General features: G+C 43.5%; 2 protein-coding genes across 4 annotated transcripts in view; one reads left to right on the forward strand and one right to left on the reverse strand.

Annotated features, from left to right (window-relative positions):
- The window catches only part of LOC137521936 (immunoglobulin mu heavy chain-like), a 956,922-nt gene that overhangs the window by 442,376 nt on the left and 493,219 nt on the right, over window positions 1-21,327 (forward strand). The window lies entirely within an intron of this gene.
- LOC137555038 (zinc finger MYM-type protein 1-like) lies at window positions 12,023-20,443 on the reverse strand. The gene is made up of 2 exons (XM_068271539.1): window positions 20,385-20,443; window positions 12,023-15,040 (listed from the first exon to the last, which is right to left on the reverse strand). Exons 1-2 carry the CDS (start codon window positions 20,400-20,402, stop codon window positions 12,689-12,691), a joined length of 2,370 nt encoding a protein of 789 aa, XP_068127640.1. The 5' UTR covers window positions 20,403-20,443; the 3' UTR covers window positions 12,023-12,688.

Here is a 21,327-nt window from a genome sequence, read left to right on the forward strand (position 1 = left end):
AGGAGTTTGGCAATATGGAATCAAGAAAGCTGAGGTGCTGGCTGCCGAGACAGAGATGTCAGTCGGATAAGCGAAAGGTTCCAGATGCCAATCCGAGTTTGGAGAACAGCGAGATTTCTGAGATCGGAAAGAGACTAAAAAAACTGACTGAGCAAAGCATAATGCAAATGGCTAATGTTTTTCTTTCCCAAGGAGGTGCTTTTATAATGAAGAGTACCGTGCTGATGGTGATCCTAGGCTGCCATTCCGTCCTAGGAGACCGAAGAGAGGACATTCTCATGAACAATAAGGGGTTAATGAGAACACAAGGCCCAAGCATGTTAATGTTTGGAGAAAAAGAGGCTGATCCTCTTCCACTTCCCTCTGATTGGCACGTGGGGACCAAGCAGGGAAGGAGGAAAAGATCACTAGTGCCATGTGCAAACAAATTTCATGGCAGAATGTTGGTGAAAGGTCTGAAGGGTCAGGTGTGCTGGAAGTTTGAATTGAACAGCAGTGAAAAATCTGCTCTTGAATGTCACACTCCCAGAACCAATGCACCGATCCAAAGATTTGTTAAAAGGTACATTGCAGTACAATGGGTACATGCAAAAGGTGGAGTGTGTGGTTCAGGAGTACCTTGTCTTGGTTATCCAGAGGGAGATGGTTCCAGATTGGAGAGAAACGAGCAGTAAGCGTCACTTCTCCTACAGGAGAGACGCAGGGGACAACATCACAATCTGGAGCTACCAACAGAGAGTGTCTCTGAGACAACTATACACACGTAAAGGCTGGAAAGCCGAAGGTTGGTGGTTCTCGAAACAAGAAGTAAAAATCGAGATCCAGCCACATTTCCAGGTGACAAAGAGGGTGGGGAGAGCTATCCCGAGGGAGGGAAAGCCAACACAGGGAACCCCATTCTCACTACACAGGTCACAACAGGGGCCAATATTACACAGTCCATATGCAGCCACTTATCCTCATGCTAGATGGGTAAGTGAAGAGGTACTCTTAATTGAAAGATTGCAGAGTACAGTCTTCCCAACCTCAGGTACTCATTTTGCCTCAGGACATAAGGGGGGAAGAGGTCCAATAAGGACAGTTGGGGACATATTTTGTCATTGAGATGATAAAAGATCCTGTACAACTGAGATTGGACAAGGAGTGGTTTATCGATTTTTCTGGAAAAGGATCTTTTGCATGGAAGCATCGTAATGTTTGGGTACACAAATGGAAAGGGTGCAACGCTTCTTTATGCACCGCTACTTCCTTAGTTCCCACTGAGGGAGAAACCCAGGTAGGTTTTCCAGTAGTATCCCTGGGTACCCCTGTTTCCTCAACACATGTCTTACACCATAACCTGAGAGGTCAACATTTTTTGGTGCTAGACGGGGAGGTGAAACAAGTAGAGTTGTCATCATGCTGGCAATTCCTGTGTTTGCCGGGGCAAGTCAAATTTAGTGAAGAAGCCTGCTGGCTCAATAACACAGAATGCGAGGCTACCATTCAAAAGATCCGCCCTGAAGCCAAACCGATAGTTCCGCTGGCTGAAGGAAAGGTTTGTTTTTTATACATAATATCTAATGACACATTCAAGGTACATTTTCATAATTGTTCCGATCAGGTAGATTTTTCGAGGGGAGCTTATTGTATGAGTGGAGATCCCATATGGATCAAGTCATCCAAATTTGATTACGTCATTCCTCAAATTGTTAAGAGAACTCTAAAGTTCAAAGCTTCACGGGAAGTTCCCATCATGAAAGATAACACGCCATGGGACAAATGGGTACAGGTTTTGACACAAGACGACCACTCTTTGTTACAACGGTTAAGCAAACAGAACACTAAGTTAGAGGTAAGATTTCACCATGATCAAGGTGATCTTAACGAGGTTGAACACAAATATAAGCAGGTGAGTTCCAGTCTGACCTGGTGGAAAAGGTTTCCGGCGATGTTTCAGGGACACTCGGACTGGGCCTCTGCAGTTCAAAATTTCGTCCTACACCCACTGGTCGTCGGGATGGGGATGACAACTTTGGGCATCATTATACAGGTGAGGTTGTGTGTTAAATTACGCAAACAATTTAACCTGGTCAAGAGATTGGTGCCACATAAACAATCTCATGAACCAATAATTCCAAATTAAGTGATATACCAAGGTATGGGTATAGGTTTTAGCAGCACCTATGAGGGAGCTGATTGTATAAAGGCACTCTTTTAGAAGACACCTGGCACTGCTCCGATGCTTAACGAACAAACAAGTTTCACTTTTCTGTGATCATGCAAGTTTGTGAGTGATACGCAAGTGACGCAAATGCTGAGAATATGGTATATAGGGACTTAGAAGTAGGGCATTCCCAGACCGCAGGGTTACCGTAAGGCCTAGAGGTCTTGCCCTCCCAGGGATAACCACATAGAACAGAGAAGTTGTGTGAGCATGAGCATCGAAAAGTGAAACATGAAGAAAAAGAAACAGGGTGCTAATACAAAGCAGGGATCTGCAGATCAAGCCTTTTAGGGGGGATTGTTAGAAGTTAAGTATTATGTAGGCCTCAGTGATTTGGACTGAGTTAGTCAAAAAGGCTTGGGGTTTAGACTTGCCCTTTAAAGAGATTTTCTCTTAGAGAGAAAATATACAGTTCTGACTGTCAGCAGAACTAGGACATACCAAGAAGCTGTTCTATGGACAAGGCCACAGGTCTCACTGACCTCAACATGTAAACCACAAGAACAGTAAACACAGCCATGTTTAATCAATATAGAATTCTTTGCAACTAGGACGAAGGGCTCATAGAATATTGATCAAGTAGGTGTGTATCATGACACCATAAGGGGTCTGAGCCAATTGTAGGTTTGGGTGGGAAGGCTCAGATGATGTTCCAGTTAACGCTTTTCTGGTCCGTATAAAATACACCGCCGGCGTCGGAGAGGCACTTTTCTGCTTCCTGTCCCTGCTGGCTACAATAATCTTTAGTTTTCACATCTTGTATGCTCGCTCTATCTGTATCTGTATATACTTAGTTTAGATGTAACTTAGTATAGAAAGAAGATAATCTGATTACCATTCATTAGGAAGGTAATCAAGAAGCTGTAACGCAACGGACTTACTACATAAGAATCTGCTTTGCAAAGATGTAACAAACTGTATCTGTATATCTGTTTACTGAATAAACACTTTGGAACTTGGAAGCCACCTAAAGAAGTTCTATCTCCTATGCTGTTTTGCTGTGATGAGAGACGTGTTTGCAGCTCTTACTAATGAGTTGCTGGTGCCGGAATAAAGGTGTGTTGTTGTCGAAACATATAGTTTCTTACAGTTGGTGCCGTGAAACCCAAGTGCTGCCTCGCGGAAAACGGCAGAAGCAGGAAAGACCGGGCCAGATGTCAGTCTGTTATCTAGGTTTTCCAGGACTTTCACAGTAACACAAGCGGAGAAGATGCTGAGACTCTGGAAGCTTACCAAGTGTGAGCTAAGTGTGCGGGAGGCTGCAGAGAGCCAGCACACGGTCTGCAGTTCGAGTAAATAATCAGCGGCGAGTCGTGGACCTGTTTTATTTGGTTGTGATGTACACACAACCACTGCCTAACAGGATTTCTTACAAGTGAAGGAGGTTTTCCAAAGTTGGACCTGTTTTGGGGGCTACCAAGTTTTTCCTGCATAAAAGATAACACCATTGTAGACAGATTAAGACTTAATCATCACTCCTCTTTATTAACCAAGTTCATAGGTCACGGAGTTTGCTTGCTGTAATGTTAGAGGCTTCATTATTACATCAGAAAAGCTAGAATTTCTACTTGAAAAATCTGTTGGCTCACCAGCAAGTAGAGAATCAAGCCGATCATATATTATAAGAATAAAACAAATATATGAAATAAATCAATACATAACCCTCCCAAAGTATATATAAGCAGTCTGTTTGTCAGTATAAGGCTAAGCTCACACTCAACAATCTTGCACATTTCTCCATAGTATGTGGTACTGGTGGGGAACAACAAGGGGGCATTGTAGACCATATTGATGTATTCATTCTTGTTTGTTGATATAGAGAAACCACTGAGATCATCTATTTTAAAGAGGAATTAGATTGTAATATTCATTAACATAACACTCTTTTAACCACCCTGGCGTTCTATTGATCTCGCCAGGGTGGCTGCTGCACACTATTTTTTGATTTTTTTTTTTAAAATCATGTAGCTAGCCTAGCGCTAGCTACATGATTCCCCCCTCCCTGCAGATTCCCTCCCACCCCTCCGATATGCCGCCGGCGCGAAGACCCGTCCGGAAATCCCGTTCTGAACGGGATTTCCTTTAGGGCTTCCCCGTCACCATGGCGACGAACGGAGTGACGTCATCGACGTCACTGGGACTCCCGATCCACCCCTCAGCGCTGCCTGGCACTGATTGGCCAGGCTGCGCAGGGGTCCCGGGGGGGCGCCATGTTACACGTTAGGTAGCGGCGGATCGGCGGTGATCGTAAGTCACACGCAGCTAGCAAAGCTAGCTAAAAAATTAGAAATGATTGATATTAACCGTGTAAATCATTCATGTTGTTTGATTCACTGTGAGCCTACAGAGAATCATCTTTACTACTGGCAGACAAGAAAAATAAAAACAGACAACACCAACTGCCATTATCCATTAGGCCCCGTTCACAATACAAACGCGGATGGCCATGCGTGCGGAACGCAACGCATGCAAACGCACGCCATCTGCGCTTGTATGCGTTGCGTGGCTGATCCCATCACTGAAAAGTGAATGGGACAGCTGTGTGTTTTTGCAAAAAATGCATGCAGCATGCGTTCCCGGACCGCACAGGTCCGGAACGCATGCAGTGTGAACATCAGACAGTGCACTCTATGCACTGTCTGATGTCGTGCATGTCGGCCTCCTGCACGCGTTTCCAAAAAGTGTCTGGAAACACGTGCAGTGTGAACGGGGCCTTAACACACCATTAATCTAACAATGTGATTTGCTACAAGGTTGCTTTTTTTCTACAACAGAGGGAGATACTGCTTGCCTGGCAGTTACAAACAGCCGTTGTTTCCCATGATTCAATGAGGCTCAAAAACAGGAATCTGTCAGTCAAGACAAGACAAATAACATTTATATTGCGCTTTTCTCCTTGCGGACTCAAAGCGCCAGAGCAGAGCAGCAGCCACTAGGGCGCGCTCTATTGGCAGTAGCAGTGTAAGGGAGACTTGCCAAAGGTCTATAACTGAATTAGTGCTGGCTTACTGAACAGGCAGAGCCGAGATTCGAACCCTGGTCTCCTGTGTCAGAGGCAGAGCCCTTAACCATTACACCATCAGCCAACTGATGGTACCATCAGCCATACAGCCTATCAATCGCAATCCTCCCCTTCTCCTCCCCCCCCCCCCCCCCCCGGAATAAAATTCAATCCAGGGTTTAAGTTCCTCTGTAATTATAGAGATTATTACTTTTGTAACAAAATGTATCTGTAAGCTGCTCATTTCAGAACTTGATAAATTAGTAAACCAGATATCAAGGAAATTGGCAGTGCCAAAGTCCTAATGTTTATATGCAAGCATGAAAAATAAGAACAAAGGTTAGGGGATGTTGACCTTAGGTTCAGTTTGTAATAATTTCCTATAATGAATAAGCTTCTAAGTCATATAAATAAGGAAGTACAAATACACTCATGGTTCAGCAAGTGTATTATGCAAAAGACTATGCAAATACATTCACACATTTCAACTTAAATATTAAGTGACATCCAACAATACCCCAATGAATGATATCAGGACTGTCAATTTTCCTGTTATCAGGTTTACTAAGCAGGTCCTCAATTGAGTTTCTAGGGAAGCACAGACATGAAGAGCCTTCTCTGGTTGTTCTGTACAGTGATCACAATACATTGTGAGTAGATTTCTAATCTTTCAGTCTGAAAATGTTTAAAATAACTGAATGACAAATGGTCACTTTTGATTTGATTTGCCGGGGTCACATGCCAAATCTCCATCGTAGAATCTGGACCAGGAACTGTAAAAATGTAAGTTCATGTAACAAGAATTCATTTATCTGCAGTTTAGGTTCTGAATTCAAATGCTGGATGGCAATAAGTATCCTGTATTGGGCAGCTATCTAGTTAAATGACCCTCAACTTTAATACACAGGAGAGTGTGGGAAAATGCTTTTTCATTACTGAAAATGCATACAACAGCAATTACATGATAAAATACATTTTTTTCCAGTAACTCTCCAGGACAGGTACACTTTGAAACATCCAATACGCCTCTCTACAGATTTAATTAATCAACAGGTGTCCGACAGTAGGGATGTTTCCTGTTCCTAAGAACAGGTCTTTCTATAGTGCTTCAGTCCTGGAGAGCCTGGGTGGTTAGGGGCTCGATGGCACAGCGGTTAGAGTTCAGGGGCACCTGTGGGTTTTTCTCCGTTTGTTACGCTTTCTTACCTTTGCTCTTACAGGCTTGTGGGCTGTTAGCGGAGTGAGGAGGGCCGCAGCTAAAAAGCTCTGTGGCTGTGGCCGACGGCCAGGAAGTGTGCGTGGTGGAGGAGGAGGCATTGCGGAGGCAGAAAGCAGAGGAGCGTCCGCTGCCAATTTCCAACATGGCGGCGCAGAAGTTTCCGGCGCCGTCTGACATCACTTCCGGGCGCCGTATTGAAGAGCTGCAGCGGGCTGGCGTCCTGCAGTAATCAATATGGAAGGAGGTTCGGCAGCTGTTGGTCCTGTGGCGGTACCTGTAGTGGTTACTACAGTGGTGCCTGCGGTGACCCCCGCTCCTAGTACTGATACACAAGCCCAGGATAAAGTGAGAAAGCCGGAGGGCACTACACAAGTCCCAGGAGGGGTGAGATACCAGGCTGTGTATATGCTGATGATTTGTTGTGTATCTCTGCCTTATCTACTGCAAACACTGTTGTTTTTGAATGCATACTGGGGTGTTTGTAGCTATGAATGTAGCATATCTAGTTTCTTCTGGGCACAGGTGGTACATGGTGTTATCCTGTTTATGTTCAGTTTCTTTAGATTGTGTTATTTATGAGACACTGTGGTGTATTTATCCTAACATGGGCTGATTTAGTTGGTGGTTGCATTTGACTAGGCATGTGAGCAGCACAGGTGGCACAAGGTGTTAGCTTAAATACATTAAAAAATGAAACAGGCTAACATTTGCTTATATTGTAGAGTGTTGAGGGAGGAGAAAACACAGACAAATCTGGGAGCCCAATCTGGTGCAATACTGTTAGTGGATCAAGGTAAATTCTAAAGCAAATAGAGATTATACTCACAAAGGTGGGTTGCAACAGAGGCAACCACTCGTAATCACAGGTGGGGAGAAACCGACCCCACTCGGCCTTTGTGTTCCTAGATGGTCGCTGCTCCAAAAAAAATGATTCATCAGTCGAGGGACTCTCGACTCAATCACCCTTAGTACATAAGGGGTGGTGGCTATGTTAGGAACAGGTAGGAGGCGCCCGGTCTAGGTTAGTAGTGACAGCTATATTGCTAGAACAGGTTCTATTTTTAATTTCTATGCAATAAGATTCAATAATAGCAGAGTCAAGTAGTCCTACCTTGTAGATGTATGACACGGTATGGACACAGGTAGAAGTTCAAGGTTAAGAAATCAATTATATTGGTGCACTAGACAACGCGTTTCACGGCCCATAGCCGCTTCCTCAGGTCAAAAAAAGTGCCTTTAGGAACAAACGGCAGCTCTCAGATATCGGTAACTATATATACACACACATATATACACATGACAACATATTACAATCACTTTATGCACATTATAGAGATACAGGTAGACGGTAGTTGTGATGTTATAATCTATGTACACATAAAATAGGGATAGGGTACTAACAACAATGTGACGCATAGAATCTCTCTCGTGGGGTGTACACTTTAGAAATGCTTGTTTTAAAAACTAGAGACATTTGAGACTTCTTATATATCAAATGAACCTTATAATGCATATAACTAAAACAAAAAACAGTAAACAGTAATGGAGATTTTCTATGAGGGAATGTGGGTTGGACAAGGGATATAGGTAGGAAGGGTGAGGTATTAAGCATGGAAGGAGAAAATGCCTGCTAATCATGCATTTAGCTGGGTAGCAGGGGAAGGGCTCAAAATGGTTTGTAGGGAGGGAGCCTAAGTAAGGGTATCGGTCACAAGATTGTGGACCTAAGGCCAACGGTCCTAGGTGTATCCGTAGATACTGATGGTAAGGGAGGCCAGGAGGTACCGGAAGTGGGCGTGTGGGGATGTGTGTGGTGGGGACCGGAGTGGAGCCCTGAATGTAGGTACTCCATGGTGGACGGAGGGACTCCAAGGGGGCCTCTATGTGGCCGCAACTGTGGTAGGTTAGGGGCAGCATGTCAGGTGGGAAGGAAGTGCCCGGGAACCGGCTTACCTGCTGTGGAGAGGGTTCGAGTATCCGGGCGCCAAGTTGGCGTGCGGGGGCTGCCGGAGGTACTTTAAATTGTGATTCAGTCTCCTATTGGGTGCGCACAAGACTTTAGATGACATAATTACGTCTCGCGTGCAGGGCAGGGGGACGGTGGCTAGAAGAGTTCAGATGGGACTGTAAATCTAGGGGAGAGTGGCGGCGGCCATTTTCTAGAAGTCCAAATACGGGCGATGCTGGCTATGGCAGGATCTAAGGTGTGGGAGGGGATAGCTATCTGGCAGCATAGGGGAGAAAATGTGAAAATATTATGAAGCCAATAATAGCGCGGTAGCAGCTGTGTAATTATTGAATTAATTATCAATTTATATCAATTATAACAATCCTGGCTGAGACGTAATAAAATATGGGGGCACGGCGCCCTCTATTGGAGCCTCAGCATAGTAAACAGATGAAGATTTATGAGGGGGATAGAGGGGAACATAGTGTCCAATATGGGGTCAAGGGAAGGGGAGACAATAGTAGGGGGTGGGAAATCGCTGCAAGTGGTAAAGTTATTAAAGGTATATATGACGAGGAAATATAATAATGATGATATAGAATACATGAGGTAAAAGGTCTAGGGGGACAAGTAGACAATTGCAGAGCCACATTAAGGTGTACTGTGCAGATTTTTGAGGAGACGATTTTTTTAAAAAACAATTTTTTTTTGAAGTAAACATTTCTTTGAGATAAACATATTTAAAATATATTTAAGAATAATAGAGTATAGCAGATTACATTACATAAGTGAAGGGTAAAAATAATAACTATAATACAGTGGCCTATCCGTATAAGGTGACTTCTCTGGGACCATTGTATGGGGTCGGAGTGTGTAGAAGGCACTCGAGTATTTAGTGCTAGTCTCTATTAGTATAATAGTGGGTAGTTTTAGGGCCGCAGATTACAGTGGTATGGCGAATGAATGTCTGGGTATAGAAGGTAGGGAATGTAGGTAGTGGCCGCACAGTTCTTTTTTGAAAGTTAGACGTGTTGTGCCTTGGAGCTTCTTATAGATTATGCTCTAGGCATATGTTAAGGCCTTCTGGATGCAGGGTATTTAGTTGGAAAATCCAATACATTTCCCTGGCTTTCAAGGTTCCATGTCTGTTAGCGGTTTGTTCTGTGATTTGTTCAATCGGACAGATAGTTGTTCCTTCTATGGACTGATTGTGGTTGAATTTGTAGTGTCGTGAGAGGCCATGCTTCATGAATCCCTTTTGAATGTTCCTTCTGTGTTGTCCCCATCGTGTCCTGAGGGATTGGGTTGTTCTACCCACATATTGAAGCTTGCATGGACATGTTATAAGGTATATAACATAGTTGCTAGAACAGTTAAGTGAATTTTGAACCTTAGAGCAATTGCAAGCCTCTACAATTGGCTGCTAAAGGGTTAAAAAATATTACTTTAAAAAGTTGTTGGAGCAGATAGTTTCTTCCTGCAATATCTAATGTTTTTTGTTCTACAAAAGTTTTTATGCACAACTAAACTTAAAGTGGACCTGAACTCAGAACTTCTTCTCTTCTCTAAAAGATACAGCCGTGGCTATATCTACCTCACCTTTCAAAGCGGAGTGACGACCGCGGAGCATGTGGGCTATGTCCTGAGGGGATACTTCCGTCTTTCCATGCCAGTCTGCCTGCCTTTCTTTTCATACCCGGCTAAGTATCTTTTACTTATTCACTTCTTTGCAGATCCTAATAGGCTGCTTCCACTTGGTCATTAGTGACTCTGACTGTATTTAAACTGCACTTTTAGTCTGATAGGTTGCACAGTTATTGCATATGTTGAATGATTGTTTTTGTGTAGCACTATATGCACTTTCATGGTTCCAATTTTTTGCACTTTATAATTCTTACTGAACCCGGGTTCATCCACGAGGGGGCTCATTCTCTGAGCCCCCAGTGGTTACAGGTTATACATCCACTGAGACTGAACATAATAGATCATTATATCTAGCAGGCCCATTATGTTGAATATGGCTGGAAATACAATATTATGCTGTTTTTAGACGTTTTTAAATGTTTGTGTATCATTGATATGTGTTTGCAAAGCTTGTAATAAAAATATATTTTTTTGATTGATACATATGGTCTGCAGTGGTGCTGTGTATAGGGGTATCTTTTCTCTTTAGTACTATGTATACATGCTCTACCCCAGCACACGCAGTCTTTATTACTTGGGGTGCTGACAAACTCTTTTGTGATTACAGCAAAGTGCTGTAGCGCGGTTTTAGATAAGAAAACATGGTGCACGTGTGACGTGCAGTCGGAAGAATGGAAGTTTATATAAACGCCCTGTTTGCACTAATGGTACACAAATAGGAGGATTATAAATATCCATTTTGCATGGATTTATTAAGCATTGCTTTGAAATAAACAGTGAAGTCAGTCATTCAGTTTTCCAACCATAATCTTAACGAAGGTCTCTTAAACCATACCCCCTTTGGAATAAATCCATGTTAATTTGTACAGACCAGTTAGTGGTATGGTAAAGTAATGGTCACATTGTTCTTGTAAAAAAAAAAAAGTCTCAGAAAATCTAGTTTTCTATAACTGACAGTACCCTCAGGCATCAGCAGAGGTATGTGGACAAGCTTTGGTTATAAGGACTCTTCCATCTGATAAGACTGGTAGCAACTGTTAGGCCGGGTCCAAGCTATAAGTGCTTTTGTGAGCGTTTAATTAGCGCTTGTTTAAAAAAAAAAAAAAAAAAAAAAAAACAATCGCTCCCATTCACTTTTATGAAAATTGTGGTAAAAAAAAAACACGCAATTCCACGATTGCGTACGCAAAAAAGTACGCAATTGCGGCGATTTTTATCGATTTTCATGAACGAGAAAGGGTACGATTTTTTAACAAGCGCTCAGCAAGAGCTAATTAAACGCAAACACTCACAAAAACGCTTCTAGTGAGGACCGGGCTTTACAGCTCTTTTTCTCAATAAGATAATCAGATTAGCAATTGTGTGGTAATGCGATCACATTCCTATTTCTACTATGATTCTGCCGTTATCTAACAGGTGAACAGCATGATTGTGGTGTGTTTGCAATTTGCAGGTAGGAAAATATTCTGAATTGCTCATCATGTGGAAAAAAAACCAAAACAACAACACAGATGTGATTGACCAGTATACACGCTGCAGTGATCTCAGCTGGGGAGGCAGGTCAAGGCCACCGCTGCAGAGAATCTTGCAGGAATACCGTCATGCGGATACGTCACCGAGAGATCCAGAGTGCATGCACCCTCCCCCTCTCTAAAGCTACAGAACATATTTAACTGTATAAGTGTTTGTCTGCCATGCAGAACTTTTGTGGCCTGTAATTAGTTATCAGTTGGACTCATACTAGCTTCTGACACAAAATGCAGAAATGGGTTAAAGTCCTTGATTATTAACTCTTACAGTGAGAAAAGCAAAAAAGCAACATAGCCTAGCTCTGTATAAGCCTGTGATTGTACAGACACAAATGTACCTTATTGCAGTAAAGACAGCATTAGCGTTTGCTAATGCTGTCTTTACTGCAATAAAAAAGCTTTATTGAATACATATCCGAGTGGTGCCGATCCATTGGTGGAGAGTGACAATAGTAGGTCTCTTGGAACACGGATCGTGGCACACTCCAGCATCTCTTTGTGGTGCTCCTCCTGCCTACTTTCTTCGACATATGTATCTTATGTCACGTCACTTCAGGTAAGCGTCAAAAAGCCAAAAACTCCAAATGTGGTGGTTAATGCTAGGCTCATGCTCTACCACATTCTTATAAGACAATTCTTACAGTCAATAGTTAAGCTAACAAAAATGTTAAAAATAAAGCCACTCTTGATTCATATACTGTAGTTCCATTGATTGAACCTTAACAGGGGAGTGCTAATCTAATATTGAGTGCTGCACGGTAGTAAACAATCAATATCATAGAGATATTGATCACTTACCTCAGGAGCACAGTGTATGCCTAGCTTAATAAGGAAGCTTTATTATTTGCTATGGACCAATTCTATCTTCACATCATTACTACACAGCAGTAGAGCAAAAAAGTAATTTCCACATACAATACTTGCCAGTGTAACTAGCAGATGGAAATCCATTAAAATACACATTCATTTGTAGCATTTCTTTTTTTCTTACTTTACAATGTAAACACATATACACAGTAAAAAAAAAACAAAAACAAAAAAAAACACTTTTTAGTATTACACCCAATAAAGAAAAAGTTTAAACAGCCTGCTGTACATTCTCTAATTGTAACCAGTTAATTGCAACAAAATGTTCACATGATCAAAAGCCATGTACAAAGTTATGTGCAATTGTATCCAAACACAAGTTATCCAATCGTGTCTCATTCACATAGCAGACAGCTACATCATTGGATCGAGTCTCCACTGTAGTAAACTCCAGCAAAGTTTTTAGCCTCTGGAAAGGGCAGCAGATCTGTTCGTTATCAGAGGTGCTCACAGGAATTATAAGCAAGAGTTTGAGAAATTTACCCAGCTCACTGAAAAACTCTTTAACCTCAGGACTGACAGATTTGTACAGACTGACAGCTTCTAAAAGAGAGGTGTAGCTGTTTTTGTGAGCAAACATTTCCAGTTGTATCTTTAGCATTCGAACGTTGAACTCTGGATATTTAGAAAGAATTCCAAGCTTTTCTCCAACAACGCTGTCAGATTCCCCCTTTCCTGCACTTAATAAGACATCTTCCAGTTGACAGTACTCCACAAAGCCTTGTTGGAGGAACCTATTATCAAGTTGGCAAATCACAGCATCAAGTAATTTACAATACTCATCTCTGAAAAAATCCTCTTTTGACGTCTCCACTTGCTGTTCTGCTGGATCAGTGCTCTGTGGATCTGGCAGTCTCGGTTGTGGAATGTTTATTGGTAATAGATTAAGTTTTGTGACGAAATCTTCTGCTTGTCTTAAGAAATCAAACACTGAAGCTTGCTGACGCAATCTCGTCAAGATTTCTTTCACCAGTCTTACTTTTTTCAGTGCACTTGACATCAGTCTGTTCTGCTCATCCAAATTGGTATTAAGAATATTCAGAGATTCCATTAGTGATCTTACTACAAACAAACCTACAAGTGTGTTTCCTTCGATAAATTCCCGTAATAATGTATGAGCTCTTACCCCAGAAACTCCTGAGTGTGTCTGCATCTCCTTAAGCCCTTCTATGATTAAGCCATAGTGCTGAATGACAGTGTTCATCACTTGTAAATTTACACACCATTTAGAAGAACACAAATATCGGATTTGGCAACCAGGATCTGGTGAAACGTCTGCAAGCAAAAACCTGAACTTGGGAGTTTGGCTGAATAATTTGCACAAGTCATTTACAGAATATAAAGCCTGCTGTAAAACTGGACTAGCATGGCTGCAGTCTCTTGCCAGTGAACTGCTACAAGGAGCTCCACAATGTACAAATATGGCTAGAGGCTGTTTCTGTTTTAGCAGGGTACGAGATTCCATATAGCAAAGAGAAGAAGCAGATCCCTCAAATGAAATCCCCCTTAAGAGATCAATAGGCAATGAATAGCGGTCAAGGAGATCTAAAATCAAGTTTGCAGCAGATGTCCCCGTTTCCTCCATGGGGTCCAGAAACCCAATAAACTCTTCTTGAGGATGCATCTCTAAATCCAGATATCTCAAGGATAGGCTCAACTGATTGGAATCAGAATTTTGAATGCAGTCAATGATAACAGAGTAGTACATTGAGCCTTGGTTGATATCTTTTGCAATGACACCAATGATCTCATGACTCATTAAGCTGATAATCTCATGTTGGATTTCTGTGCTAGTAAAATTCTGATTGGTCATGAGCCAGTACTTGAACATCTCATTGTCCTGACCGAGAAACTTCAAAAGCTCAAACAAGCTCTCTTCTATTGACTCATGGCTTTGAAATGTGTGGCCACGATGGATCAAAAACCGTATTGAAGAAATAAGTTTACTTAGACAAATAACTGGAATAGCCTGTCTGACCTTTCTTTGTTGCTCCAGAGCGGCTTCCCTTTTCTGATGCTGTAGAGCATGCATTAACTTCCAGGTTGCAAACTCATGGCTTTTAGATTTCTGATGGGATCCAAATTTATCTCGAGCCTTTTTCCAGTTAGAGAACCCTACTGCTGTGAACACAGAATCTCTCCTCCTGGAAAAGCCCAAGAGACCCATGCTCTCTGCTTTTCCACATGTAAAACAAAGAACACCTTTCAACTGAGGACTGTAATGAAGCCAGGGAAAATCTGTGTACCATGCAGTCTGGAACCTCAGCTTCCTAGTTCCAAAGCACTGAGGAGGCACAAGCTCGGCAGAAGGCTGAAAAGGTTTTTCTACATCAAAAAATGTTGTATTATCATGTACAGGATAACTAAACTCTGTACTGGAATCAAACACAGCTTCTGCAAAGGCATTTGCACCAATATCAGCGGCATTAGAATGGTTACTTGACTGCGTGGCATCATCACTGTATAATCCAAAGCTGCTCAGCCATGATTCTTCACAACTGCCTGCTTCATCGTCATCATCCTTTATTTCTTTCTTAATAATGTCTGGATTTATGGGACAAAACCTCTTTCCCTCCACTTCATCAAAATCTTCATTCGGGCGTTTTAACCCGGAAAATGCAGAATCCTGGAAAACAAAAACACACATTTATACATTTACCACACTATTACAGTAAATAGATCTTTAGTTTTTGTTTGAAATGACAGCTTGAATATATTACGATTACATTACTCATAGTGCCACAAATTCACATTGTAACGGGTATTTTGAATCATGTCAAAATTTATATTATTTGTTCACCCTCAGAAGCCTAGAGGTGGAGAAGAAAGCAAAGACTGCTTATTGTTAGGTAATGGTTTGCTATCAGATCACATAAGCTGACAATGCAAAGTAAAGATTGATTCAACTAGTTAATACAGATTTAACTGATGAATATTCTGCCTTTCTTAAAGGACCAAAGGCTGCTACGTCATTATGCACAGCCACTGGGAAGCAGAAAGGACATACTGTGTATGTGCGGCGCAGTATGTCCGGAAGACAAGTCAGGAGAATTGTCTGACTAGCGGTGACTTGCCGAGAAGACTGGGAAGGATTACAGGTGAACGGCGGCTGACAGAGCGGAACGTAAGGAGCGGTAAGGGCCGGTTCACATTAACTTTTGCCAGCAGATCCGGCCATGCGGTTTCCTTGTCCGTGCCAAACGGACAAAAAGATGCTGCAGGCCCTAATTTTGCAGACCACTGTGCCCAGCGGAATGGAAGCGGAAGGTTTTGCAGCACAATAGGAACCTATGAAAACGGACATTTTACAGCACACTGGCTGTAAAAACGGATCGTTTTCCCGGATCCAGATGCCCGGATCATAAAAAACCGCAGATGTGAAAGTATAAGCTCTTACTCCCCTACATACTACATATTAGGATTTTTTGACATCTGGTATCCTTTAACCACTTCAGGACCGCGGTCTTAAACACCCCTAGTGACCAGGCCATTTTTTACAACATAGGCCACTGAAGCATTAAGGGCTTGCTGCAGGGCCGTACAACTCAGCACACATGTGATTCCCCCCCCCACCCCCCCTTTCTACCTACCAACAGAGATTTCTGTTGGTGGGCTGTAATCGCTCCCCTAATTTTTTTCACAAATATTTGTTTATTTTTATATGAATTTTCCCTGTGTTTTATTATTTTCTTCCCTGACTCTCCCTCCCTCACCCCGCCATCCAATCAGTGCGATCAGATGACAGCGGATCGCTTCCCTGCCGTTCAGGGGGACAGCTGTGTGACAAATTGCAGTGCTGTGCCATGTAAATAGACGGCGGTTTTGCCGTCTAACAGTCTCCAAGCGGCGATTGCCGCTGCGAGGCTGATGACACAGCGGAGCTCCATCATTCAAGCGGGGATAGGCATGAGATTCCCTGCAATCTCTGCCCCTAGGACTTCACGCCAATTGGCGTGGAGTGGTCCTGGGGCTGCCGCTCCGCTCATGCCAATCGGCATGGAGCAGACGTTAAGCAGTTAAAGAAGGGACCTCGGGTTGACTTAAAGTAGGATAAAACTCTGGCAAAACAAAAATGTCAGTGTTCTCCTGAAATTTTTTCCAGCTGGGTGGTATGAAAATGTAGCCAGGTGGCATCAAAAAAAGTAACCGGGTGGGGCAAGATGAGAGAATTCAGGGCCAGTGCTTCTGTGCGCAACTCTGCTTACAGCATAGGAGGTGAGCTGGTAACCGCCGGTTGCTCACCAAAACTAGCCGGGTGGAGCACCCAGCTAAAACAGCCTGGGGAGAACACTGAATGTGTTTTCCTACCCATAGAGTTATCATATTTGCTTTTGTGCACAATATTGTCTGTTTACAAATGACAAATACCCAAAGTATGGATTATCTGCTCTGAAAGCTGCCATTACATTTTAGCTGCTATATTAATATGTTATAATGTATTTGATTGATTAATTCTCAGCTCTCTCTGGTTCCATAGCGTGTGCAGTTCAGTGTCAGCATGCATATGGCTGTATACTAATTGTAGCAGAGAAAAAAAATTATGCAAAAGACAATGTTATCACCTATTCGGATGTGCCTAAAAACTTTCCACTGAAGCAAGGAGCTTTCCACTGAAGAACAAAGTGCTGTATTTAACTGTTTGAATGCTGTTCTGCTACAGTGTTTTTTTGTTTGGTATACCACTTTAGGAAAGCGTCAGCTTTGGTTTACACTGCATGGAAGAACTGTCCTAATTTATATCCGCAATAGAGACCTGATAAATGCAAGTTGCTAGCATTTAATAATTGTTTTCAAATTTGTCTTCTTAAACTGAAGTGTGAATAATGGGAACTAGTGCAACCTGACCTTTTACTAGGTTAGGAATCTTCTGAACTGAGACCCTATAGAAAGGTCCATATGATTGTACTAGCCAATATAGATATACTATTGATTGCTGACATTATGTTTCAGAAACTATGCTAGTTATTGATGTTGGACTTGCCAAATGCCACTGTTACAAGTTTGTCGTGTAACTGTGAGATATGCCTTCTTTATCTATCTACATATATATATATTAACACACACACACACACACACACACACACACACACACACACACACACACACACACACACACACACACACACACACACACACACACTTGAACGTAGTTAATACAGATTTGAATAGACCTGTAAAACCTTTGCACTAAAGCCAACCGTACATAGGTCAATATCGGCTCAGTCTAGCATGTAGTCTATTGGGTGATAGTCAATAATATTACAACAATGAATACTCTATCAACATTACCTTTCAGCAGAATTATTATTTACAATGGAAGGAACAGCTAGCATTCTACCATTTACTGCATTAAAATGGTAAACAGCTGTCATGCCTTCCCTGATCATCCCGCACAGTGATTAAGCTTTTCTGACATGCTCAATCACTAATAGAAAAGATGTCCAAAATAGATCAGGCATGTTCAGGACAAAATATTATTTGTAGCTGCAGTATTAGTTCAGGAGAGAGAATGCTGAGCACTAAAGTGCTATAGATATGCAAGGCATGCTGGGAAGTGTAGTGCTACAGTTCAGGAAGGGCTGGGAGATGTATTGCTATAGGATGGACCAGTGCATGCTGGAAAGTGCGCCACTATAGCTTGGGGTGGGAATGAGCTATAACGGAGTCTAGGCATGCTGAGAGTTGTTGTGCCGTAGCACGGGGCTGGGCACGCTGGGAGCTGCAGTGTTACAGCTTGATGCAGAGACTGGTGCTATAGCTTGGGGTGGATATGCTGGAAGAAACTTTGCTACAACTGAGTCTAGGCATGCTGAGAGCTGTTGTTCTGTAGCATGGGGCTGGCATGCTGTGAGCTGCAGTGCTACAACTTGATGCATTTCACTGAGAGTGTGGTGCTAGTGCTTAGGGTGGGCATGCTGTTAGATGTAGTGCTACAGATTTATGCATTCAGATTAGCGAGTGTGGTGCTACAGCTTAGGGTGGGCATGCTGGGAGTATCAGCTCTACAGCTTGAGGCAGAGTCTGCTGCGAGTGTGGTGCTACCGCTTGGGGTGGGCATGCTGGGAGATGTAGTGCTACAGCTTGAGGAATCCTGCTTAGAGTGTGGTGCTACAGCTTGGGGTGGGCATGCTGGGAGTTTCAGCTCTACAGCTTGAGGCAGAGTCTGCTGAGAGTGTGGTGCTACAGTTTGGGGTGGCCATGCTGGGAGCTGCAGTGCTACAGCTTGAGGTAGAGTCTGCTGAGAGTGTGGTGCTACAGCTTGTGGTGAGCATGCTGTGAGATGTAGTGCTACATATTGATGCATTCTGCTGAGAGTGTGGTGCTGCAGGTTGGGATGGGCATGCTGGGAGCTGCAGTGCTACAGCTTGAGGCAGAGTCTGCTGAGAGTGTGGTGCTACAGCTTGGGGTGGGCATGCTGAGAGTTGCAGTGCTACAGCTTAAGGCAGAGTCTGCTGAGAGTGTGGTGCTACAGCTTGGGGTGAGCATGCTGTGAGATGTAGTGCTACATATTGATGCATTCTGCTGAGAGTGTGGTGCTGCAGGTTGGGATAGGCATGCTGGGAGCTGCAGTGCTACAGCTTGAGGCAGAGTCTGCTGAGAGTGTGGTGCTACAGCTTGGGGTGGGCATGCTGAGAGTTGCAGTGCTACAGCTTAAGGCAGAGTCTGCTGAGAGTGTGGTGCTACAGCTTGTGGTGAGCATGCTGTGAGATGTAGTGCTACATATTGATGCATTCTGCTGAGAGTGTGGTGCTGCAGGTTGGGGTAGGCATGCTGGGAGATGTAGTGCTACAGCTTGAGGAATCCTGCTTAGAGTGTGGTGCTACAGCTTGGGGTGGGCATGCTGGGAGTTGCAGTGCTACAGCTTAAGGCAGAGTCCGCTGAGAGTGTGTTGCTGCAGGCTGGGGTGGGCATGCTGGGAGCTGCAGTGCTACAGCTTGAGGTAGAGTCTGCTAAGAGTGTGGTGATACAGCTTGTGGTAAACATGCTGTGAGATGTAGTGCTACATATTGATGCATTCTGCTGAGCAGTGTTGCCAACTCATCCCTTTAATTACTGACGCATATGAATTATACAGGTTTCGTGGCTAGGTAGATGCAGTTAATGCACTCATTATGTGTAAGTAGCCCCAGGGCCAGAACCTGTATAACTTAGATGTGTCAGTAATTAAAGGGATGAGTTGGCAACACTGCTGCTGAGAGTGTGGTGCTGCAGGTTGGGGTGGGCATGCTGGGAGCTGCAGTGCTACAGCTTGAGGCAGAGTCTGCTGAGAGTGTGGTGCTACAGCTTGTGGTGAGCATGCTGTGAGATGTAGTGCTACATATTGATGCATTCTGCTGAGAGTGTGGTGCTGCAGGTTGGGGTGGGCATGCTGGGAGCTGCAGTGCTACAGCTTGAGGCAGAGTCTGCTGAGAGTGTGGTGCTACAGCTTGGGGTGAGCATGCTGTGAGATGTAGTGCTACATATTGATGCATTCTGCTGAAAGTGTAGTGCTACAGGTTGGAGTGGCCACGCTGGGAGATGCAGTGCTAGAGCTTGAGGCAGAGTCTGCTGAGAGTGTGGTGCTACAGCTTGGGGTGGGCATGCTGGGAGATGTAGTGCAACAGCTTGAGGCAGAGTCTGCTGAGAGTGTGGTGCTACAGCTTGGGGTGGGCATGCTGGGAGCTGCAGTGCTACAGCTTGAGGCAGAGTCTGCTGAGAGTGTGGTGCTACAGCTTGGGGTGGGCATGCTGGGAGATGTAGTGCTAGAGCTTGAGGCAGAGTCTGCTGAGAGTGTGGTGCTACAGCTTGGGGTGGGCATGCTGGGAGATGTAGTTATATAGATGTGCCTGGGCACTGCCTCCTGCACACTCTGGCCGCATTGTAGACAGCACTGATCCATCCCGTGCAATCATTCTGCTCAGCCGGACTCCTGCCTGACGCTGCAGCGGCTATAGCATAAGTATGCACTGAAGTATTTCGTTATAACTTACTGAAGTACCAGCCTCCATGCCTGCCGCTACGATCCCACACAGCTGGCTGCAGTCCAGCTCTTTCGCAACCCGGAAGCGGAAGTCAATGCAGAATTATTTCCTGTGTATTGTGTGTACATGAGTTCAAGCAATATTGCCCAGTATAATGGAGAAGTGGTGTAGTGCGTGTAGTTGCAGATGTGGATTGTAGTCTGTAGAATAATACATTCTTTTGCGCATGTATGGATGGCTGGCAGGCAGGCAATGCTTTTCACCTACAGTGATTAGTTCGTACAGCACCCTTGTTCTGTGCATTGTGTCTGTACGTCGCCCTCATATGCTGGCTGAGTGTGCCAGGTCCTTGGTGCACAGGGACGTCTGTGGCATACAGCGTACTGAGGGGTGCATATACAATGTAGATGTCTATGGAGACTTTTTTTTGCAACTTTATAAGGTTTTTCAACCAGTTGCATTCATGTATGGGCACGAATATCAGAAAGTGCAACCTTAGCTTTCAACTGTCCCTCTTTGGGAGCCCTGTCCCTCTTTCTATGTAAATATATATATTTCTCTACTAAAAACATTTGTTTGACTTTAAACTTTATTCCAAACCTTTAAATTGATATATTACTTATTTTAAAATGTTAATATGAAAGGAAATGAACCCGGGTAGCAAGGACCAGGGTGGTTTGATGATAAAACAACATATTTTTCTTATGAAATCTTTACAGTATGCGTGATGTGGGTGAGATCAGGGGCGTGGCTTAAGTGTCCCTCTTTCTCATCTCAAAAAGTTGGGAGGTATGTAACCTATGCATTGACTTAAGCTATTATTAGGAAATGCAACCCAACTTAACCCTATTCACACACAGAACCCTTCTGCCAGTGAACTAATAACCACCCCTTGGTGGACAATTAATAACCCTTCCTTTATTTGCAACTAATAGCCACCGTGGAGGAAACT

This window comes from Hyperolius riggenbachi, chromosome 1 (assembly GCF_040937935.1).
Source record: "Hyperolius riggenbachi isolate aHypRig1 chromosome 1, aHypRig1.pri, whole genome shotgun sequence".
NCBI classification, from domain to species: Eukaryota; Metazoa; Chordata; class Amphibia; order Anura; family Hyperoliidae; genus Hyperolius; species Hyperolius riggenbachi.